Genomic DNA, 25106 nt, shown 5'->3' with positions numbered 1-25106 from the left:
AGGCAAGAAGGACGGCGGTCGGCGACGAGGTTGCGGTGTGGGGGATCGCTCGTCTCGTCGCAGGACCCAAGCCAGCCAGCCACTCCCCTCTCCCAGGGCATCAACAATTCCCCCTTTCCCCCGCGCTGAGATAGTGCAAAAGGGGGCCCCTTTCCCACCCCACCCCAAACGTGGTGCCAACGAAACCCGCCAAGGGGCACGGAGTCGGGGCACAGCGGCGCGGCCACATTTTGCGGCTTGGCCGTCAACGCGTCACGAGGACGCGGGTAAGACCTCCCCTGTCTCGCGGACCTGGCCGCTCCTCCAGGTCACGCGCACATTTGGCCTACGGGCCTGTCTGCCTCCTTGTCTGTGAGGGTGGCTTCTTTCCTTTGCTTTTGTGTAAATGTGTGTTGGTGCCGTCTGTGAAGTAAAACTGTATAAGTGTTGCCGTGTGTGAGCGTAGTCGGTTTTAACTCTTACATTTGCTTTATGTGATTTTTGATTCTGTATGGCTGTATATACGTGCTTTCCGTGTGCCGGGAAATAAAATGCTTGCTTATTGAACTGTGCCCGTTTCGCTTCATCTTTTCTCTATTGACTCTCCATCCTCCTTAACGTAAGGGGTTCGTCGTGGGTGCAACATCCCGGTAATTAATCTGAACCGTCCAGGTCGACGATAACACCGCTCGGTTATCCCGATAGTACGGAACGGGCCGCCCAGGCGGCTCGTGTCCGGAGTCGACCTGTGGCGAGGTACGATCGTCCGGTTTACCATCCGCGTGGGTACTTAGGTAGGTCGAGTTTGGCGAACAACCCTGCGCGGGTGGCTGATTAGCACGATTGTGGTGAGGTCGAAAGGCCCACCCGTGACTAGCTCCCGGCGTTGGTCCGAGAGGGTCACGACAGAATTGTCCGTCCCGTGGGCGACGTGACGCGATTCGAGTTGCGTGGCCGTTCGCACGCCGGCGGGCCCGAATTCGCAACAATATATATATATATATATATATATATATATATATATATATATATATATATATATATATATATATATATATATATATATTTGGCCAGGATGTTGGTGATAACTCTCCTCTCTTTGTGAAGGACATCGTGGGATCTTTAATATCCAACAACTAATGATAACAGATGGGACACCCAGCTTAACATCCATCCGAGGGATGGCACATACATTGATTAAAAACAACCCACATGTGAAACCTCAGGATGAGTTTATAGCTGGGTTCGGATTTGAACCCAGCTCAACAGGTGCGAGTGCATACATACCTCTAGGCCATCCTGCTTGCCCTTGGTACAAATACTCATATCGAAATAAAATGTGTCCAAAAAACTTTTTCATAGCAACTACATTACAATCACTACCGATACTTACCACTCTTCCTCAGGATTTGCAGGTGGAGGAAGGTCTTCTTCTTGAGCCAGTTCTCCATCTTGTTCTTCCATTTTCCCCATTACATGGCTGGACTTTTCTTCTGCCATACCCTTGGACCCTTGTTCACGCATCTCCCGCTGGTTGTCAATGACTTTCTGAGCAAAGTCCACCAAAAACCGCTCTTCCGTTTCCTCGTCTATAATCAGCACACATCCATGAAAAATACCATCATCAACTCACCTCATCCACTATGCATCACAAGCAAAAGTCAAAAAGCATTTAATATCACAATGTATTCGATAAAAAAATTCAACCAGTAGTCTCGTGGTCAACGTATATATTGGCCAATATGTAGCATTTTGAGGATATCTGCATCAGCCGGGCCGATATTTTTAAAAAGATCGTAAAAATTCCTTCTCGTGATGCTCGGCAGCTAGTGCTCCCACTTGTATAAATTTGACATATGCAGCCACCCTTCAGGTCAGATGGCTACTGTGAAACAATAGTGAGAGCTTGCTGGCAGTGCTGGATATGCCCAAGAGGAAAAGATAAGACTGTACTGTATAGGAGGTAAAAGGTAGGTCTCCCTCCGTGTCTTTTCCCCATTCAGTTTCCACCCATGTTCTGACACACAACCTCCACTGATTACATTTGTTAGGGTTAGGGTTAGGGTTAGGAAAACTATTATGGGAAACTTACTTTAGTTTTTCACGTTTTCAGCTAACATGGTAAATTCTTGGAACGCAACTACCACGCTAAATGAGGAATTACAGTCTTAGACACTCAAAGTAGGACTAATGAAACAAATGGTGAGAAACACCCTGCCAACTGTGGTGTCACTCTAATGTGGCGGCTCGTACTAGAACAACATGGGAGGCGGGAATTAAAAATTTTCGTTTCTTAACATTTTTTTCACCTAAATCTCAAAATTATAGTTTTAGTTTGAAAAATTGACTGTTTTCAGGTAAGACCGACTTTAGGATCCTGGATAAGCTTTGCTCGACATTATCGTTGTGTTGATAATTAAAATAATGTTGGCAATTAGCCTAAATTATTCTATGATTTTGTGCTGAACAAACTAAGTTAATATTATGTTAAATAAATTTGTTAATTTAAGTTCAACAATTTTATGTAATTGCGAGTTTTTTTATTATTAAATTGTTTAATCAGACGCATATATCAGCATTATAATGGGTCATCTGCCCCCCCTGCTCTCAAAACATTGGTATGGGCATCGGCCCTTGAAAAACCCACATCAGTATACCTCCAATAACAACTTTTCCTTGTTTAATACAGGAATGTTCAAAAAACAAATACACAAAACTATTATTGTTGAACATTGCACACATTTATATATTTACAAGCAGGGGTACCCGACGTTGCCGGGCAACGCCGGGTCCCTCTTCCCACCCCACCCTTGCCTCCTCCCACCCCACCCCCTGAAGGACGTGATTCATCAATATGGCTGAAAGAAGTGATAAATTCAGGTGAGCGACCTGAGACAATGGGGAAGCATGGTAATTTCTCGTGTCGACAGACATTGAAGCTGATACACCATCAGTCGGAAAGCATCCGTAAATGATGGTGTAGAATATAGATGTTTAGCCTCGTCGCCATGTTATGAGTCTGGGGTGTGTTCAGTTACCAAGTTTCTTGTAAAGCGCTTGCCAAGTGTCTTATGCACTCAAGCAAGCAGTCCATTAGAAACCGTTGATAAGGAGCAGTTGGCTTGGCAAGTGCTAGCTAGCTGCTTGATAATTGAACACACCCCTGGACATCTCAACAGCATACAGTACATCCAAAACACCGACAAAATGACATTTTTAAAAATTAGACTTCAAATATTGATCATGACCATTTTCGTTGTAATGAAAACGTACCTTGTTCAGTTTTAAAATGTACATAAACTAAGAAGTTATGTTGAGTGTACATGTACATTTTATATAGCTTTAAAGTGTGCATGTACACGTATATAATAAATATCTCTCGTGAATTTCCTGGCCTCTCAACGAATTAATTATGATTGCAGGTATTTTACGACCAAGCCAATTTTAATGATAATATTACATGTCCATCGATTTGTTGATAATCCCGGAAATGTCAGGCGAAAACCAAACAAAATTCCAAATGAAAGATCACCATTTTCTTTCTTCTGCATTTGAGAATGAATGTACCTTCATCGGGTGGTGTGTATTGGACAGCTGCTGCAATCACTGTGAACGAAACATGCATTACGAGTCATTCCATCTGAAATCACCAAATTTAAGAAAATGAACCCAGTTGACCCCCTCAGATTTACTTTAAACTTTCATAAAATAGTTCCCAGGTATCAAAATGAAGCTGTGTAAAATTTTAGGTCCATAGATGCGGTCAACTCCGAGATATTCAGGGTTGAAAATGTGGTTGTGGCCCTATTTTCATGGTCGTTGCGAGCATCACAAAATGAACGGCGACTTTTAAACTCCCACAACTTTTTAAATATTAATGCTAGAGCCTTGAAATTTTCAGATTATTCTTCTATAACTGCTCTGTAAGAAACAAACATAAAACTGAGTATACCTCTTTTAAATTGTATGACCTGATCAGTTGAAATCCAGAAAAAAAATGTTGGTTTTGTTTGAAGACCCAACTTTGAGACCCCATATATTTTTATTGACCCATCCCAGAAGCTTGAAATTTTTTCATGTAATAACTGTATGGTAGTAGTATTCAAATACATGTTTACTTTTCTTAATCAGTCATATATAATACAGTCATGATCCCTCAAAAATTGAAATTTTTCATTTTTCCCCGAAATTCAGGTGAGGATTGCAAATATATGACAAGGTATACCACTTCAAATAGTTCACCATTGGAAAGAGCATATTCAAGTTTACAAAAGTGTCAAATATCAAAGTGGTATATTTTAAAAATATATATTTTCTATTTTTTTTAAAACTGTTGTTAACACAGTCGTGAATACATGAAGTGTGTGCATGGTGTGGGTACCATGGCAATCATGAATGATGAGTTCTATGATTCAAATCAATAATAGAAAAATATATCCCATACTGCAATAACAATGTAATAAAACATTTCACGTAAATGATTTGAATAGGTCCTTGATCTGCTTTTCCAAGTCAGGAGTGAGCTTGTACTGCCTCCCAGTTGACGTGAGGTGAGCATCAATAACTTTCATAACATGGACCAAAGGAACCCAACAAATGTCCTCTCTTTAATGTAACTATATACACTGCTGACATCAGCAGATCAGCCACTATCCCTGAGTTCTATTTTTAGCCCCAGCCAGATGAGTTAAGCTCTTGCTATTTACAAATGAGAAACAAAGAATTGCAAATTCAAATTTCAAAGTATTGTGTTCATGGTATGCTAATAGCAGATGATATGTATGTACATTGTATATACATGTACTACACATATGTACTACATGTAAAAAGACTTCATTAAATAGCACACACAATGCGCACAGCACTGGCAGAACATCATTTATTCAAATATTTTAAAAATATTGATAGAAACATGATACCACATTGAAATGTTAGACTTAAGTTAACTTGAATATGCTCTTTCCAATGGTGAACAATTTGAAGTGGTATACCTTGTCATATATTTGCAATCCTCACCTGAATTTCAGGGAAAAATGAGAATTTTCAATTTTTGAAGGATGATGACTGTATTATATATTATCTGACTGATTAAGAAAAGTAAACATGTATTTGAATACTCTTACCATACAGTTATCACCTGCAAAATTTTCAAGCTTCTGGGATGGGTCAATAAAAATATATGGGGTCTCAAAGTTGGGTCTTCATACAAAACCAACATGTTTTTTTCTGGATTTCAACTGATCAGGTCATAAAAATTAGTAGAGGTATACTCTGTTTTATGTTTGTTTCTTACAGAGCAGTTATAGAAGAATAATCTCTGAAAATTTCAAGGCTCTAGCATTAATATTTAAAAAGTTGTGGGAGATTAAAAGTAGCCGTTCATTTTGTGATGCTCGCAACGACCATAAAAATAGGGCCACAACCACATTTTCAACACTCAATATCTTGGAGTTGACCGCATCTATGGACATAAAATTTTACGCAGCTTCATGTTGATACCTGGGAACTATTTTATGAAAGTTTAAAGTAAATCTGAGGGGGTCAACTGGGAGGCCTCCGGTGATATGAAGTGGAATGACTCTTACCTCATTTGAGTTGGAATCAAAATGTACCTATTTTCCTCAAAACTGTATCTTCATTTAATGATGGAAGACGTGTTGTTGAGTCTTCAAATGTACGTCAGAGGCCTATAAACAATCTGATCTACGTGGAGCGAAAAAGATGGTGGCAATTTCTGGATGGCTGGAGGGAAAGGAGTAGGACCTCGAGAAAGGGTGGTGCTTACGACTCACCCACAGACCCACACACATAAACTCAGATAGATATACATATATATATATATATATACATATATATATATATACATATATATATATATATACATATATATATACATACATACATATATATATATATATATATATATATATATATATATATATATATATACATACATATACATACAGTCACGCGCCACTTAATGACGGGGTTACGTTCTGAGAAACGCGTCGTTAAGTAATGTCGTCGTTGTGCGAACATAATTTTTTTTTTTAGTTTTAGTTTTCGAACATCGTACTTACACAAAACTAGACACCTAGGCTATATGGTGTAGCCTATTGCTCCTCGGATACAAACTTGTGCAGCATGTTACTGTACTGAATACTGTCGGCAATTGTAACACACATCCAAGAGACGGAAGACACGTTAGTTTTACCTTTGTGCTGTTCATGACGGCCATTGGTGTTGTTCGCAGCAGCTTACAATCTCCTCTCGCATCGATTATAGAAAGATGAATAAATAGCGTTTGGATTTTATAAATACGTAACCATTGCATCGATGTTATAATTTCCAAATGAAGAAACGAGCACCTGTCAATTGTGATATATATTTTCGGAACAGTGCGATTGTTTTAACATAAAAAGCTTCTATTCACGAAAAATTAATTTGTGTTTTAATTTCGACTAACAACAATGATTTATTCGCGGAATTCTTCAATTCAAAGGTAATTTACTTGCTGGAAGGTAAACGTGCAAACATTGGTTCAGTTTGAAAGCCGATTTCCTTGAATCCCGATTTAGCACGACCCTGCTTTTTTCGCGATGACATTTTATGGACCTCAACGATCGCATTATAACGGGGCCACACTGTCGTTTATCATTACGAGGTATGATGTACTGTACAGTGTACATAATTGTACGTACTATTTTTATACGACTGGCAGCACTACGTCGGCTACATCACTCGGCGATAGGAATTTTTCAGCTTTTTTTTTTCATAGCTGGCAGATCTGTCGTATTGCGATCCGTCATTGCCCGGAACGTCGTTAAGGCCGAGGTCACATTTGCTCTACGGCGAGGATACGGCGGCCGTACGCCCTCTGAATTGACAGAAACGTGTGGCGGCCGCAGAGAAACTGAGGTGGCCTCAGGGAGGCCCTACGCCGTTTGGCTATATTTTACAGGCCGTAGGGTCGCCGTGGAATTATAGCGCGGAGTTATAACTTTTTTTCATTTCTACGTTCGCCGTAGCAATTCGACAAGCCAAGCTCTGACGTCGATGTGTTCCACGTCGACCATACGTAGGGCGTACGGTGGGCTTGCGTTATTCGTGCAGCTGCCGTAAGCTCTTCTCAATGAAAAATGAATTTTCCCAACCCCCAAAAATTACGGCGGCCACACTATTTCCACGGTCACCGTACCGTGGCCGTGCGGTCTGTGTGACTACCTGCGGGCAATGCAGGGTCGACACACGATTCCCCTACGCCCACCGTGCACCTACGTACGGCCTCATTGGCAGTCTGCGTCGACCGTGCGTCCACCGTGCGCTACCGCTAGAGATCGGAGTATAGGTGTTTGCCTATACTGTGGTGCCCCCAGAATCCCAATTTAATTTGTTCCAGGAGGCTGTTCGGATTGCAAAAAGTTCGGATTCCAAAAATATTTTCCTAATAACAAATAACGGACTGAATTAATCCATTCGTGGACCCAAAGAAAACCCACTTTCAAGACACTTTAAACTGAAATTCCCCATGTTTAAGGTAAAATAAGATGAGTAAATGACCTTTGGTGGCGGTGTATTGTATGTAAACTGGCACAATCACCACATCCAAAGGTCCACACAGGCTCGAGCTCCGGCCTGGGTTCCGATCGCCCACGCACTCTGCGAGAGCGCTGCTCTCAGGGCAGCTCATCAAACATGATGCCCACAGAACCACAATCACTTTCATCAAACGCATCGGGCTGACGTAATCATGGATATTCCAAATTACAACTGGTTTTGCTGTGAAATTCAATCCTTGTCCGACAGTCCGTCACACCACGTGATCGGATTGCATTATTGTTATTAATTAAAACACAAGATGATTAAAAAAACAAACATCACAAATGAAGGTGAAAACACGAGGTAAGGCCTAAGTCACATTTGGCTCGGCAGCCGGAGGGTCTACAAAATGTATGGACACTAGCAATTATAAAGCGGCCGCTGTATTTCCACGGTCACACAATGTAGCAGTCACATATGTTTTTAGCAGCGTTTCGCGTAGCGAACGCTGCTCATAGAGAGCTCAGCGTTGTTGTTGTTCTTCTTCTTCTTGTGAAGACAAAACCTTAATCTCTCGGACTCGGCTCTTGTATATACAAGATCCGGATCGCCTTAAATACTGAGCACATGTACACATCCTCACATAGACGGTGTCTTTTGAGAGCGTCTATCATGAACTTTTAAATATATTCGGACATTTGCTATAAAGCTTCGAAAAGTTGACGTTACTATTTAAAGATTATTCCATTTATCGTATTGTAATTTCGTAAATACATTATATATTTCATAAATACACGATATATCGTAAATACGTAAATACATTATGACGGGTTTCGCTATTGGCTTAATGAAGGCACGTGACGAAATATCAGAAGTTGTTGCTGTTGTTTTTTTTTTTAATTAATTTTTTTTTTTGCCGACAAAACCTTTAGGTTTTGGACGCTGCTCTTGGACACATTTGTCCGTGTTATTTTTCGGGAAGCCGCACGGCATATTTATAAATTATGGAGACCGAAAACATGGGTGTGCCGTACGGTCTTCGATTTGATGTCGCACGGTGACCTCAGGGCGTTCCTGCGGCGGCCATAGAATTTTGAAGGCAGACGCAAGGTGCTCGCAAGGCGACCGCAGGGGACCCTAAGCCGAACGTGCGGCCAGACGGACGGTAACGAATGGGTTAATTTATTAATTTTTTTTACCAGTTCTTTTGTTTCGGCTTGTCGAATTTATACGGTGAACGTAGAAATGAAAAAAGTTATAATTCCGCGTTATAATTCCACCGCGACCTTACGACCTGTAAAATATAGCCATACGGCGTAGGGCCACCCTGAGGCCACCTCAGTTTCTCTGCGGCCGCCGCACGTTTCTGTCAATTCAGAGGGCGTACGGCCGCCGTATCCTCGCCGTCGAGCAAATGTGACTGAGGCCTAAAGTATCGATAGACACACGAAAGATGCTTTCACGAGGACTTCCACCGACGAACTGAATGAACAAAGCGTGAAGATGTGGGTCGAATAGGTGGGGAAGACACGTGAACAAACATGAACGCTACGTTGTGTTCGGTTTTTTAGAATGTATTAGGTTTTTAGGGCAAAATTTTCTCGAAAAAATTGTTCGGATTCCAATTTGTTCAAACAATGGGGCATTCAGATTCTGGGGGCACCACGGTATATTATAGTTATAGTATATTCAGTTATATATACTGGTATATTTTTATTTCAGTAAAAAAAAGAACTGGTATATATACCCACTCGTTACCGTCCGTCTGGTCGCACGTTCGGCTTCGGGCCCCCCTGCGGTCGCCTTGCGGGCACCTTGCGTCTGCCTTCAAAATTCTATGGCCGCTGCAGCGACGCCCGAAGGTCACCGTGCGACATCAAATGAAAGAACGTACGGCACCCCCACGTTTTCGGTCTCCACAATTTATAAATACGCCATGTGGCTACCCGAAAAATAAAAACATATGTGACTGCTACATTGTGTGACCGTGGAAATACTGCGGCCGCCGTATAATTGCTAGTGGCCGCAGATTTTGGAGACCCCACGGCCACCGTGGCAAATGTGACCTAGGCGGCGCATGACTGTGTGTGTGTGTGTGTGTGTGTGTGTGTGTGTGTGTGTGTGTGTGTGTGTGTGTGTGTGTGTGTGTGTGTGTGTGTGTGTGTGTGTGTGTGTGTGTGTGTGTGTGTGTGGGGGTGTGTGTGTGTGTGTGTGTGTATGTGTGTGTGTGTGTGTGTGTGTGTGTGTGTGTGTGTGTGTAGAAGCAGTCAGTCACAATGTACAATTTTACCTCCTTAAAACTAAGGCATTTTATTATGGCCATGTCAGGTTGCTCCACATTCAGGTAATCCAAATCCAACTTTCTATAAAGTCAATTGAAATCATCCACAGTGAAGCATCGAGTTACAATTATTAATGGTCTGCAATATCTGTGTATATTATGTGCATTTCCTCAAGTGCAATATTGTAAACGTTTGCATGTGACTGCAACCCAGGCATTCAAATGCAAAAATGATTCCTGTATAAGGCTATTCAGGCTTACCTGGAAGAGCACCTTTCTCCAACCGCTCATACAGCTTGGCCTTTGCCTCCAACTTAGCTCTGTTCAAAACAGACATCCAGCATCATAAATGGCAGATAAAAACTGAAACAGTGAAATATCACAATGCATTAACAACAAAATGCCACAACAGTAGCAGATGAAAACTTTCTAAGGTACTGGTGAGCATTCTAAACTAAGTAACTATCACCCAATCAGCATGGTATTTGATTGCTTCTTGTTTTTATCAATGATCTTCCTGATAATGTTCTGTCTCAACTTGCCATGCATGCTGATGACTCCTCACATTACCGTACATCTGCTGATTCACTCAACACTACTCATAATGATGTTGGAGTCTCACTGGACAATGATTTAGAGAATGTGTTGAATTGGGTGAATGTGTATGTGAATTCAATTTAGAGAATGTGTTGAACTGCTATTGTAAAGATGCACTTACGACACGTAGGTCCTTCAGTATAGTTATTTCCATAATAAATGTTTAGAATAGTCCCTTACCTTTAGATGAGTCAGTGGAATCCAAACTGCATTGGAATGGGTAAATTAGGATTCATCCCCTATTTCTCTTTTGGACATGGAAGGTTGTCTGCCATTTGATGCAGGTGTGTGCCAATCCCTTCCTTACATTCCCTTTATCATTAATTTCCCTCTCTCTTCTCTATCGTTACTTTCCTCACACCACACATAAGTACACACACTTTTATGCAAAACAGATTGTCGTTTGACACGATCTCTTCCGACACGCAAGTAAGGCAATCAAGACAGGTTTTTTTTTTTTAACTGTCTTGTCTTTAACTGTCTTAACTTTTAATCAAGACAAGTACAGATCCATAACAACTAACTCCCCCGCTCTAAAGGAGATCTCTCATCCCAAAACCTTCAACCCTTAACCCCATTGTAAACCTACGTGATGGCTACCACACGCCTGGGAGGCATCGGCTGCGTTCATTTCCCCATAATCATTCTTGCGTGCTTTTGGCACTGCGCACTTCGAACCAGCTGAATGCTTGCTCGCCTTAAGCAGTGGCAAGCAAGGCCCGATTCGTACGACAGCCGGAAGCCCCGACTGAGAGGACTCCCTGCAGAAACTCGAATGGGTGTGATTCGGGAGGAGGAACGCCAATCCGCGCGCAGGCCCCACCCAATTATGTGCACATTCTTGAAGCTTCCAGGCCGGCCTTATAAAACAGCAAACCCCGGAGCGTTTGCTCTCTCTGAATGGTCGTTTGCGCTCCCTCTTCCAAGGGGCACCAGATACTCTGTTCCCTGAGGCACAACGTCGACAGGTGCCAGACACTCCGTTCCCTGAGGCATGACATCGTTTGTTCTGTTCTTTTTCGACGGGCGCTGGACATCCTTTCTTTCTTCTGGGTCAGACACACTCGCTCTATCCTCTCATTGGACCACTACATCACTCACTCTGCAGAAGTGACGCTGCTGGTTGTTGGCATTTTCGCCCCTTTGATTTTCATCTCACCAACTGTCATCATGAGCAAGGAGCCGAGGCTGCGAGGGGGGCGGATGGAGCCAAGCCGATTAATGGGACCGAAACAAAGCTACACTACAGACACATCTGGTGGGATCTCACACTCAGGCTATCCCCTCACACATCTTTTCTCCGCTGCACTTTTCTCAGTTTCCCTTTTCAAATACACTCAACACACACACACAACACTCTTGTCCATGCACCCTAAAAACCTCAATCTTTATTCCAACTTCTCTCCCTCAGCATTGAATAGCGAGGACATCTTTTCCCCACCTAGTAGGCTGAGGCTGCAATTCCTCACTCCCTCTCTCCCCCCTTTTCCTTCGGTTGTGAATGCTGTGACCCATGTACTGTGTTACTCGAAGGGAAGGCGCTTGTTAAGTTTGCTCTGTGTCTCTTTTCTCTTTCTCTGATGTCATTGGTGTACAAATTGCTTAACCCTCATTTCTCCCCGTGCCATTAAAACCCTTACATTCCCTCCCCCCCTCCCCCTTTTTCCCGTGACCCACTTGTGTAAATAAACATGTTCTTATGGAATCCATTTTCGATCTTTCCGTGTTTTCCACCATTGGTCTAGCACTGTCCAAAAGTCGATAGCTTGGGAGGTCAAGATTCCCTACGGTTCGGTTTGCAGGGTCCAGCATGTGCTAGTGGTACAACTCAGCCACATTCAAGATCACTAGATAAGGTAAGTAGCACATTTGCCAAGGGTGCATTCCCCGGTAGGGGTGCTACAGGATCCCTAGTTAAATGGTTGTTAGACGGACGGACACTAGGACTCGTGGTCGCTCGATTGGCATTCGTAGTCATGTCATTGGCATTGTAGTTGCGTCGCAACCTACCGTAGGGTGAAGTTATTCTCTTCCAGTGGTCTCAGGTCCAGGTGAGTTTGAGAGAAACCGGGGATTTCCCCCTCGAAGTCGTCAATGATCTTCCTGATAATGTTCTGTGACAGCTAGCCATGGATGCTGATGACTCCTCGCTTCACCACACATCTGCTGATTCACTCAACACTACTCATAATGAGGTTGGAGTCTCATTGGACAATGATTTAGAGAATGTGTTGAAGTGGGGGCATGACTGGCTGGTAACATTCAATGCAACGAAAACTAAATTGTTGTCCATGTCTCACTCCAGAACCAGGCAACCAGGTCTTTCCCTTCTGTGCCCATGGGGTCTTCAACCTTAACAGACCTATCTGAGCTTCGGCTTCTTGGTCTGGACATCGCCTCGAACCTCCATTGGAAAAAGTACATTTCTAGTAAAGCTAAGAGTGTTTCCAAGTGAGCGAGTTTCCAAGCAGAGGTAGTTACCTCCTGATGCTGTTTTGTACCTGTATTAGACAACTATACATCACCTCATGGAGTACTGTTACCACATTTGGGCTGGAGCACCAGCCTACTACATATATTCACTTGATAGGCTCCAGAAACGATAGCTTGGGAGGTTAACCAACCAGTTAACCTGGTTGGTACGGAGATGGGTTCAACTCTAACTGCTCCCTCACCGTAGATCAGTTGCCACTCTTGGTTTGTTCTCCAGATATTTTCATGGCAAATGTTCTGCTGGAATTTCTCGCTTGGTTCCTCCTGTACGAGTGTTTGGACACAAGACTCGGTTTGCCATCTCTGAACACCCATTCACTATAGCTGATCCAAAATGCAGAACAAAAGACTATGCAGATAGTTTTATCCCTCGTGCGGTCTCACTTTGGGATTCATGACCTGTAACATGCTTTCCATTGTCCTACGATCTCCAGGCCTTGCATTTTCAAAATCGGACGGGGCTGATAAATAGGCCTCGTCATGTGGGGTGAGGGGGCTGATTTTAAAATAGCTTCAAAATCTTGTGAATTAGTTTTTGTAAATTGTTTTAACATGTGGTCCAAATTGACCAATGTCCGTACAACTGAACTGCCAAAGAATCTGAATAAACTGAGCCTAATCCTAACTATGTAATTTCAAAATGTACCTTAAACGGCCCTTCTTGGGGCCAAACACAAAGTTCTGAGAAACAGAACTTTCTGCTCAAGCACAGTACCTTCCCACAATCCTTTTCATTAAAAAGTATTAGAACTAAGTTGTCTTTGTTGTTGTGGATTATTACCTGTAATGACAAATGTTCTGACAATTTGCATGAATGATGTGCCGGTACAATACATTACATGTATGCCATTGAACTGGGACCATTCAAGTATTACGTACACAAGTCCAACCCATTTATCCCCCTGGACTAGCTCACTGTGTTCAACATATACATGGGGATAAACCTTGACTTTTCACTGCCATTACCTTGTCATGTAGATTGTACTTGAATGTCCACACCTGGATCCACCAGTAACATAGTAATAATGTCAAAATATTTATTTTCGTAACAAATTAAAAACTTTATTCGCTGCAAAGCTGAATGACCAAAAAAAAAAAAAATGTGAACAGTCGCAAATTTAATGAGTTTATTGATGCATTTCTGTCTCAACAAAACTAATTTATCTGCAAGTATCTCTCTCTCCAATCCAATAACATAACAGATACATGTGTTCAGTACATTCTGCCAAATACTAATTAACTTTAGTAGGTTTAGTATTGATGTAAATCTTCAGGCAGAAACCCCCAAAAGTCACTATCATCAGACTCATCAGATAATTGCGAAAGAGATTCATCCCCTGAGCTACCTGGAGATAAGTCCAACATGACAGTATTCTCATCATCTGTGGAGATGGCTCCAACCATGTCATTGTCTGTTTCTCGCGTCCAAAAGGAGACCAATGGTGTTGAGCAAAGGTGTTTTGTTTTGCCATACAGGTAATCTTAGATTTAATTTTTTTTTTTCACAGCTTAATTTTACGGGGCCGATAAAAAGACCCCCTGAAAATCGACCACCGGGTCGATCACAGGGGCGAGGCCGATCGGCCCCGTCAAAATGCAAGCCATGGATCTACACAGTCTTAAGAGGAATGTCAATTCCTACTTCTTACATATTTGAGGATACATCACATTTCACCTGACTTCTGTTATCTCCTGTGTCTCTGATGTTTTCTTGTTAAGTTTATCTTTGTTTTATTTTGTTTTACCCTCATTTTTACTGTATGTAACTTTCCCTTAGCCCCTTACCTAGAGTGGCTCGATGCCTTGTTTGGGGAAATTTCCATTAACAAACAAAAATTATACAATTGCATGAGAAATTCAATAAGAATGAAGAGGAGAAACTAATAAGGAAAGGAAACTAATAGTGAAATGGGCTAAGAATAGTTAAAGAATAAAAGAAAAAGCCAAAATATGTCACAAAATAATTTTAAATAAATAAATAAAATGAATGGCTGGATGGGAAAGGCACAAAACTGATCATACTTTGCCTTTTCAATTGTCATCTCCTCCTCAATATCCTCCTGAGTGTCCCTCTCAGCACGCTGTTGAACTCTAGGATTTTTCTCTTTCCTTGTATTCGGTTTCTGTCGGCAGCAACTTATTGTCAAGAACAACTCAAGCAGAGGAAACGAGCAAATACAGGGTGTCCATAAAGTCCTTGTGCAGCTTTAAACTTTTACAGCTTTTAATGTACACATGATAGAAAAACTCTAATTGGTGCATGAAATTATAATTCATAAGGTGTTTACTTAATACAGTTCAAATTTTGGGCTTCAACATGACCACCATCATTTGTAATGCATCGTTCAATTCGATTTTCCAACTTGTTGAAGACATTCTCCAGTTGCTGCTGAGTAATTCGTTGAATTGCATTTGTGATCGTAGCCCTAAGTTCATCCAAAGAATGTGTTTTTTATGAGTAAACAATCGTTTTACATAGCCCCATAAAAATGTAATCAATGGGGACAGGTTAGGTAAATGAGGTAGCCAAGTAATTGGTTCACATCGACCAATCCACATTGTCTGGGAAGAGATCATTCAAGACCCATCACACATTTGAAGCATAGTGGCAGGGAGTCGAGTATTGCTGGGAAAAAGTGATATGTGAAATATTTAATTGTCATACTTCAGAAACCGAATGCGGTAATTGTGGTGATTGACTTTATCACTGATGTAGAAGTTAACTTATCAGAAAATGTCAACTCGCGAAGAAACCCAGAGGAATTGTGAATTCAACAACAGCAATAAGAACATTAATAACCAGAGAGCTCAAAGAACACCTTATCCTATGCAGTCTTGAGAAAAAAAGGACATGGGTGGGGTCTGTGAAGGTCCAAATACTGCGAAACAAAAGGAGGGTAAAAGTTCCATAAAGGCGATTTGTGTTCTGCAGTGTTCAAGTAGATAATTCAATTGAAATAAAATAAAGACTTTGAAGGAAAAAAAACTATTTCCGAAAGTTTACCACTGTTAATGCAGTCTTTTCGCCCAACTTATTTAACACGTTACATCTCTATTATAATACCAAGCTTGCACACTAAAAACTCGGCTCGCCGTCACATGATCCCTATGAAATTGCTGTGGCACTTAGCGGACATGCCGACAATGTTTGGGAAGTCTTAGCGTTCCATAGTACCACTTGCATTTTGCACAATGCGTATTTTTGTCATTCCCGTGTACGGTCTGTCGTCTGCTACCAGCTATGTTGTACTGCTATCCCGTGCATGTGCACGGGTATCGCTAGTTAGTTCGTAATGCCTATTGTTTGTGTCCTTTATGATAAGTTTCCTGTTTGGAATGATTTTCTATTTTTTGTTTAATTGTCAGAAAGGGAGACAGAGGAAAAAAGTTTTTACCTTGATCCTCTGCAAATGCACGATCACCACAGATACAGAGCTAAAGAACTGCTAAAGTACAGCTTTTGTTTTTGATTCATGTGACAATTCGTGGTCAAAATATAATGCTCAATTGAAGTAAAGTTGATCCTCGATCATAAACTGATGCTTGTGTACAGACAGACAGAGAGACAGAGATGGAACCAATTGCTTAATCCCAATTTTTGATTTGAGTGTGTGGGATAAACAACAACAACATTTACCAAACTTGATGAATTATGCTTTCATATGCAATTTAGTCTGTTTCGATCATGTGTCTATCAAAAGTTCAACTTCAAAGTTGCACAAGGACTTTATGTACACCGTGTATGTGTGTGTGGTATGTGTGCATTTGTTTGGGTGATAGAATTGATAGGAACAGTTGTGTGAAAAACGAGATGTGTGTGTGTGTGCGTGCATGCGTGTTGTGTGTGTGTATATATATATATATATATATATATATATATATATATATATATATATATATATATATATATATATATATATATATATATATATATATATATATTGGTGTGGTTGACCAAATTCGCAAACCACCATTCAGGTCCCTTAGGTGAGATATCTCGGTAAGTATATGTGTAGTTAGGCCCAAACCCGTTGTCTAGAGGGAATAAATGTCATTCATGAGGGCTGCGACTCTTCAGGATAGCCGTTTTTCTTTTACTATCTTTATTTTGGACCAACCGCCATTATTACCACCACCAACCACGTCTCAACAGCCATCACAACAACAACCACCAACCACAACGCCGCTTCACCACAACCGCCACGACCTTTACCGTCACAACTCGCCACCATCGCATCACCGTCATCTCGCGCCACTCATGGGCACCGATGCTGGACTCGTGCAGAGCGCGCACCGAGCAGCGTGTTCAAAAGCATCGCGGACTTTCTGCAGAAAAACGGATCAAAAACGACTCACGCCCACTTTTGTTCCGTCCAATCGGTGAGCGAGGGGCGATTTGGCCCCGCCTCCAGGGCGTTGGAGGGCGGTCGCTATATGCAAATTCATGGATCAAAAAGCATTCACGCCCACTTTTCCTCGGGCCAATGGGGAGCCAGCAAGAGAGGTGAAAGGTCGGAGGCAGAGGGTCAAAGATGAAGGAGCGAGGCCACGGGGGATATAAGGGGCCGCGTTCGTCAGTCGAGGAAGTTCAGTTCGCAGGAGGAAGAGTTGAGTTGGAAGCGGAGGAAGAGTTGGAAGTTGAGAAGCAGTTCGGAGTTCGCAGTTGGCAGAGTGCAGTTGGGAGTTCGCGGAGTCGGAGTGAAGAGGACGGAGCTGTGGAGAGGCGGCGGCGGCGGCGAAGGCGGACGAAGGGGTGATCGCGTCGGATTCGGGGACCTGCGGAGAGAAAGGCCGGCGGCGCGACCGAGGTCGTGGTGGAGACGCTCGTCGCGGGACCCGCGATTTTGTGAAATCCTCCTTTCCCCGAGCATCAGCAACCCCCTCCTGTTTCCCCCCGCGCTGAGATAGTGCGACAAAAGGGGGCCCCCTTCCCACCCCGTACCAGACACTGTCCGCGAGGCCCGCGGAGTTGAGGCACCACCGCCGCTCCGCGTCTCATCATCAGACGGGTAGGCCCGACACGGTCTCGGCCCCAGGCCCGCCTACCCCCTCATTCTGGAGGGTGGTTCTCTTTTCTTTTGCTTTGGGAATATGTGTTGTCGGCGCCGTCTGTGAAGTAAAATTGTATAAGTGTTGCCGTGTGCTCGCGTAGTCGGTATTAGATCTGCATTGTCGCATTTGCTTTTTGTCTTCTTCTTTTCTATGTGCTTTTGGTGGAATTTTATATGTGTGCTTCCCGTGTGCCGCGAAATAAATGTGCTTATTATTGAACTGTTTTCCCGCTTCGCTTCGTCATTTCTTTCATTGAATCCCCATCTTGCTTCACGTAAAGGGTTGGTCGTGGGCTAAGACGCCCGATAATTAATCGAACCGTCGAGGCCGACGAATAACACCGCTCGGTTATCCCGATAGTACGGAACGGGTCGCTTAAGTGGCCCGTGTCCGAAGTCGACCTGCGGCGAGGTGCGATCGCCCGGTCTACCCTCCGTGTGGGTACTTAGGTAGGTCGAATTTGGCGAGCAACCCTATCCCACGCGGGGGCCGATTGACTCGATCGCGGTGAGACCGAAAGGTCCACCCGTGACTAGTTCCCGGCGTTAGTCCGAGAGGGTCACGACTGGATTGTCCGTCCGGTGGGCGACGTGCCGCGATTCGAGTTACGTGGCCGTTCGCACGCCGGCGGGCGCGAATCTGCGACACTGGTGTCAGGTCGTGCGATATAAACCCATCGCCCTCCTCACGGCACTGGTAACGGAGAACGGGAAAACGGGCTCTCCTGTCTCCGGCTAAATTCACGGGAATCGGTCCAGGGGTGAGAGGAGCGACCCCCGATTCCCTCTAAATTACGAGCGAGCTAAATTAACCCTTTAAGAGAAGCAAGATGGCGTCTCAAGGCGAGCAGGAGCCGGGGGTATTAGAAATGGATGTAGAATGTGTAGAATCCATGGCTCAGGATGAAATCCCCATGCAGGAAATGTTGGTTGTACAGGAAAACAAACTCGCCCAACTGAACCCAGAGCCCGAAATGGGTGCGGCAGCGGCCGCGGTGTATGACACCTCCCCTCCCCCTCTCCACCAAAACCTCCCGATTCTTGCCGAAACGGCTCACCCAAGCGCACCCAACATGGCCCAGCTATTCACCATGCTGGCAAAGATGAATGCGGATGCGCAACAAATGAATGCGGAAATGAAAACGAAAATGGATGCAAACACAAATGAAATGAAAAACGAAATGAAAGACCTGAACAAGCAAATAAACGGAATGGAAGCAAACATGAAGAAAGAAACGGAAAAGCTGCGGGGTGAGACGCAGAACATGGGCCGATGCCTGCAGGCGGGCATGAAGGCCGTTAGCAGGGAACTCAAAATGGCGACTCCACGTGTAGGAGCGAACGAGCTGGAAGGGGGTGCAGCGGCTGACAGGCCCGCGGTGGAGGCGGGTGAAAAAATAATTCGGGGAACGTGTTGGGCGAGGGTCGTGACGATGACCGGAAGGGAAAAATTAAATGGGGAGACCAAAACGTGTGAGACGAGACACGAGGTGACGACAACGGAAATAATAGTTGAGACAAGGGAGGTAAAGGGTGAAGAGGTGACCGAGTTGGCAGAGACACGGGAGATGGGAACGATAGAGGGAAGACTACACGATGAAGACGGGGTAAGTGACGCACACACACACACACGGAGGTAGTGGAGGACAATGGGGGTGAGCTGGTGGACTGGGTGGAGGCCCGGTGCGAGCAGCGGGATAGCCTCCTCCAGGAACGAGGGGAGGGAGTCTGCCCCCTTGAGGTGAGTCACGACCAGGTGAGTTCGGTCGTGCTTTGCGAGGTTGAGGGGACGGGTGCTGTGGACAGGTGCACGGAGAGCTTGGGGGGTATAGAGGCCCCAGAGACCCTTGTGGGGACACGAATCCCCAGTGTGGTTGTCCCTGTGTGTGTGGTGCAAGGTGTGAGTGCGTCCCCGTGTGTGGAAGCGACCCCGTGTGTGAGTGGTGTGGTGGCGATGGTGCCGGAGTACGTGCTTCCCAGCACGCCGAGTGTGGGTGAGGCACCGTGTGTGAGTGAGGCCGTGTGTGTGGATGAAACGGCCAGTGTGGATGAGGCACCGCGGGTGTGTGCCCCCGCGTGTGTGAGTGAGGCACGGTGTGTGGATGAGGCACCACGAGTGAGTGAAAGGCCGCGAGTGCGTGGAGCCACGTGTGTGAGGGAGGTAGCATGCGTGAGTGAACGGCCGAGTGCAAGGGAGACCGTGTGTGTGAGAGAGCGGTATGTGAGGGAGATGTCGGTTGGCATGCGGGAGCACGCAGCCGCGTCTCCCGGTGTGAATGTAACGGAATGGAGTGTGAGCGTCGTAACACGCAGGTGTGCGTGGGTCGAATGGCGACGACGGCGACATGGGAGGAAAGAAAGCCGAGTAGCGGCTGTAGTTGTTTCGGGGACCGTGCCGGGTTCACCCAGCAGTGAGCACGAGGTCCGTGCTGTGCAACGCACGAGACCCCCACGTGCTCGCTTGCGAGAGTGAAGTGCCGGTCCGGAAACGCACGCGGTGGATTTGCCGATCCCGCGGACGGACAAAGTTTAGGCAGGTAAACGGATTTGGACCGGACGGGTTCTCCACGCGATCGTGTGTGTTAAGCTCCAACGGGCAAAGCACATGTGTTCGCGTGGGGAACCCCTCGAGACGTGGGGCTTGTGTTTTTTTTTTATGCGCACGGTGACGCCATGGCTGCACGTGGGGTTGGAAACCGGCAGGAGGGGTATCCCTGCCGGATAGTACCGTCCAAGGAGGGACGAGGAACACGTGCAGCTGCATGACGTCACGGGCAGGTGCAAAGTGCGCGAGCTCTGAGTTGCCGCGCTGGTGCTGCGCATGAAAAAAAAAAAACAAGCCTCACTTTCGGGTGCACAGGATTCCTGGGCAAGGGGTTGAAGACCCCCTTGGCCTGGGCACAGGATGGAAACTAGTTAGGGGGGTTAGCTTAGCTAGACCGACTTCATGGGGCAGGGGTAAGTCCTCATGGAGTCCGTGGAATGGATTAGTTAGAGGGATTGTAGCCAGATTTAGGTGGGGAAATTGATTAAAGAGATTAGGAGACAGTGACAGACTTGTGAATGTGTAGAGGGGACGTAGTTTAGCTACGTAGCGTTAAATGGAACGTGCTATAGTATAAGGGACGACGTGGGAGCACGAGTTAGTTAGGGGAAGTAGTTAGGAGGATGGCTTAGGAGGATGGCAGAGTTCAGCGGTGTGTGTGTTGAAGAGTTGGTGCGTTGTGAGGTGAGTACTTGTTGAGTGAGTGAGGCCAGCGGGTCTGTGTGAGTGGAGCGAATGGGGAATGCATGGTGCGATGAGTGATTGGGGGGAGGAGTGACTCCCGCCCAAGCGACCCCCGGGGTCAGTGTAGAGTGAGTTAGGGGGTTAGTTAAATTGAAAAATGGAGGTCGTTTTGTTGTTGGTGGGAAAGTAGGCTCGAGACCCATTTGGAGGGGTGCAGGAGCCCTGTTGACGGGCTTGGGAGCGTGGCTGCGAAAGGTGAGTATCGCTGAGTGGGTACCCCGGGCACCAGGCTAGTCGGCCGCGGTAGGCCATGGGCCCATGGGGGGCCGGGATAGAGTAGTGGGCACGGGTGCGCCTGCTTGGTGCGGGGGCCCGGGGCGCCATTAGCCGCGTGGGCAGTGTTGTGGGCATGGGTGACCCTCGGAAATAAGCCCGGGAAGCCAGCCTGCCACGTGTGCGTTTCAGGGGAGGTGCCATGGGGGGCACTCCCCGGTGTTCGGGAGCTGGTAGGCTCGGAGGCAGTGTAGTGCCCGGGGGTGCCATAGCGGGAGATTCGGCAGAGGGTCGTGCCTGCCAAAGGGAGCCACGTGTCCCAGCCAGGAGACCGTGTGAGGGCACGGAGAGAAAATTTGGGGGGCGAGGCCCGAAATTGTGAGGACACCAACACAGGCGACGGGAATCTGGGTTGTTAGAACCAATAGTTTAAGCGAGAGGCGCTTGTTGAAAGCCCCGGGGTAGTTTAACAGTTAAATGGATAGGGTAGATTAGGAAGTGTACCCCTCCGCACCATCCATCCCCTCGCTCTCGTTGTGAGCCGCTGGACCCACTTTGTGTTATAGATCGCTGAACTCTGGGGAGGCCATTCTGAGGCTTCGTTGGGCCTCGGCACAGGACGTTAGCTCTCCCTTATTCCCCTCCGGGAAGGGAACGTAGGGGTTGGGAGTAGGCTAGGTGACAGGATAGGTTAGCCGAACAAGGACGATAAAGGGGGTTAGGGGACGATTTATAGTGGGGAAGTAAAAATAAAAACAACAAAAAAATAAGTTGGGGCTAAATTGGGGTTTGACAAATTAAGGGAGTGGGTATGTACAGTGACAGGCAAAGGCGATAGGTTGGGAGGGAGACAGGTAGGTAGGTCCGAGCCCGCCTTCTGAGTGGCCAGCACCACCGCACTCCCTCCACCGACCTCCACTGAACTGCAAAGACTGGCCAGCTTCATCTGCTGGCTGCGTTGCTGCAAGGCAAAGGCCGGCCCACTTCATCGGCAGCTGTTGTGTTGCTGCAAGGCCTGTGCCGGCCGGATCATCTGCAGCTGTGGTACTTCAAGGCCTGTGCCGGCCAGTTCATCTGCCGGCTGTGTTTGCCTGCAACGGCCTTCTTCTGCGGGCTGTGTTTGCCTGCTACCTTTGCCATGCCATGCCGACTGCCCCTGTTCACCAGCCCCGTTCAATTTTTGCTTTGCCCCCCCCCCCCCTGTTCATTGCCATGTGCGCCAGGATCAGAAAGCAACAGTTTGCAAGCTGCAAGAACTGCCCCGTTGGCAGCTACAACACGGGCCTGCAGTGGCGGCCCGTGCACCGTGTTTGTGTTCATCCATCCATTTGTTGTGTTCATTGCGTGTGCCACTTGAGCTGGCACGGAGACTACGTTTGTGCAGCCCATGCACCGTTGTGGTTCACTGCGTTCAGTTCAAAAGGGAAGGCCGTGGACTGCATGCGAGCAGCCTGGCTCCCTGCTAACTGCTTTTCTTTTGCAGGGTTCATTGATCCTGGGCCATGGTTTAGTGTAAAATTTGTAAGTTAAGGTTAAGATGTACTGTACATATGAGTGCGCCCCCGGCATGTCTGTCTTCGCGCCGGCAATTTTATTTAAGTCGTCCGTGTGAGTGAGTTTGTTTAGGTTGTTACTCAGCCCTTAGGTTATTTATTTTGGGGACACGAATACCATGAATGTCGCACTCAGGGATCCGTAGGTAAAATGTACTAGGGGAAAACTACACATGCTGGCACACGAAAATTTGACGACTCGGGACAAGTCTGTAAAAAGGGGAGGGGGTAGTGTTGTGGTTGACCAAATTCGCAAACCACCATTCAGGTCCCTTAGGTGAGATATCTCGGTAAGTATATGTGTAGTTAGGCCCAAACCCGTTGTCTAGAGGGAATAAATGTCATTCATGAGGGCTGCGACTCTTCAGGATAGCCGTTTTTCTTTTACTATCTTTATTTTGGACCAACCGCCATTATTACCACCACCAACCACGTCTCAACAGCCATCACAACAACAACCACCAACCACAACGCCGCTTCACCACAACCGCCACGACCTTTACCGTCACAACTCGCCACCATCGCATCACCGTCATCTCGCGCCACTCGTGGGCACCGATGCTGGACTCGTGCAGAGCGCGCACCGAGCAGCGTGTTCAAAAGCATCGCGGACTTTCTGCAGAAAAACGGATCAAAAACGACTCACGCCCACTTTTGTTCCGTCCAATCGGTGAGCGAGGGGCGATTTGGCCCCGCCTCCAGGGCGTTGGAGGGCGGTCGCTATATGCAAATTCATGGATCAAAAAGCATTCACGCCCACTTTTCCTCGGGCCAATGGTGAGCCAGCAAGAGAGGTGAAAGGTCGGAGGCAGAGGGTCAAAGATGAAGGAGCGAGGCCACGGGGGATATAAGGGGCCGCGTTCGTCAGTCGAGGAAGTTCAGTTCGCAGGAGGAAGAGTTGAGTTGGAAGCGGAGGAAGAGTTGGAAGTTGAGAAGCAGTTCGGAGTTCGCAGTTGGCAGAGTGCAGTTGGGAGTTCGCGGAGTCAGAGTGAAGAGGACGGAGCTGTGGAGAGGCGGCGGCGGCGAAGGCGGACGAGGGGGTGCTCGCGTCGGATTCGGGGATCTGCGGAGAGAAAGGCCGGCGGCGCGACCGAGGTCGTGGTGGAGACGCTCGTCGCGGGACCCGCGATTTTGTGAAATCCTCCTTTCCCCGAGCATCAGCAACCCCCTCCTGTTTCCCCCGCGCTGAGATAGTGCGACAAAAGGGGGCCCCCTTCCCACCCCGTACCAGACACTGTCCGCGATGCCCGCGGAGTTGAGGCACCACCGCCGCTCCGCGTCTCATCATCAGACGGGTAGGCCCGACACGGTCTCGGCCCCAGGCCCGCCTACCCCCTCATCCTGGAGGGTGGTTCTTTTTTCTTTTGCTTTGGGAATATGTGTTGTCGGCGCCGTCTGTGAAGTAAAATTGTATAAGTGTTGCCGTGTGCTCGCGTAGTCGTTATTAGATCTGCATTGTCGCATTTGCTTTTTGTCTTCTTCTTTTCTATGTGCTTTTGGTGGAATTGTATGTGTGCTTCCCGTGTGCCGCGAAATAAATGTGCTTATTATAATTGAACTGTTTTCCCGCTTCGCTTCGTCATTTCTTTCATTGAATCCCCATCTTGCTTCACGTAAAGGGTTGGTCGTGGGCTAAGACGCCCGATAATTAATCGAACCGTCGAGGCCGACGAATAACACCACTCAGTTATCCCGATAGTACGGAACGGGTCGCTTAAGTGGCCCGTGTCCGAAGTCGACCTGCGGCGAGGTGCGATCGCCCGGTCTACCCTCCGTGTGGGTACTTAGGTAGGTCGAATTTGGCGAGCAACCCTATCCTACGCGGGGGCCGATTGGCTCGATCGCGGTGAGACCGAAAGGTCCACCCGTGACTGGTTCCCGGCGTTAGTCCGAGAGGGTCACGACTGGATTGTCCGTCCGGTGGGCGACGTGCCGCGATTCGAGTTACGTGGCCGTTCGCACGCCGGCGGGCGCGGATCCGCAACAATATATATATATATATATATATATATATATATATATATATATATATATATATATATATATATATATATATATATATATATATATATATATATATATATATATATATATATATATATATATCTCAA

General features: G+C 46.1%; 1 protein-coding gene across 2 annotated transcripts in view; it reads right to left on the bottom strand.

Moving 5' to 3' along the window:
• Positions 1-25106, bottom strand: part of CCDC174 (coiled-coil domain containing 174) — a 68872-nt gene that overhangs the window by 28690 nt on the left and 15076 nt on the right. For both annotated transcript variants that reach the window (XM_085897470.1, XM_085897471.1), the window contains exons 3-5: positions 14912-15012; positions 10061-10119; positions 1373-1568 (exon numbers count right to left, since the gene is read on the bottom strand). In XM_085897470.1, coding sequence (XP_085753596.1) covers positions 1373-1568; positions 10061-10119; positions 14912-15012 — 356 coding nt within the window. The remainder of the gene's footprint in view (positions 1-1372; positions 1569-10060; positions 10120-14911; positions 15013-25106) is intronic.

Source organism: Eptatretus burgeri, chromosome 10 (genome assembly GCF_056783735.1).
Source record: "Eptatretus burgeri isolate ZD-2024b chromosome 10, Ebu_testis_v1, whole genome shotgun sequence".
NCBI classification, from domain to species: domain Eukaryota; kingdom Metazoa; phylum Chordata; class Myxini; order Myxiniformes; family Myxinidae; genus Eptatretus; species Eptatretus burgeri.
This window is presented reverse-complemented; position numbering and strand designations above follow the sequence as displayed.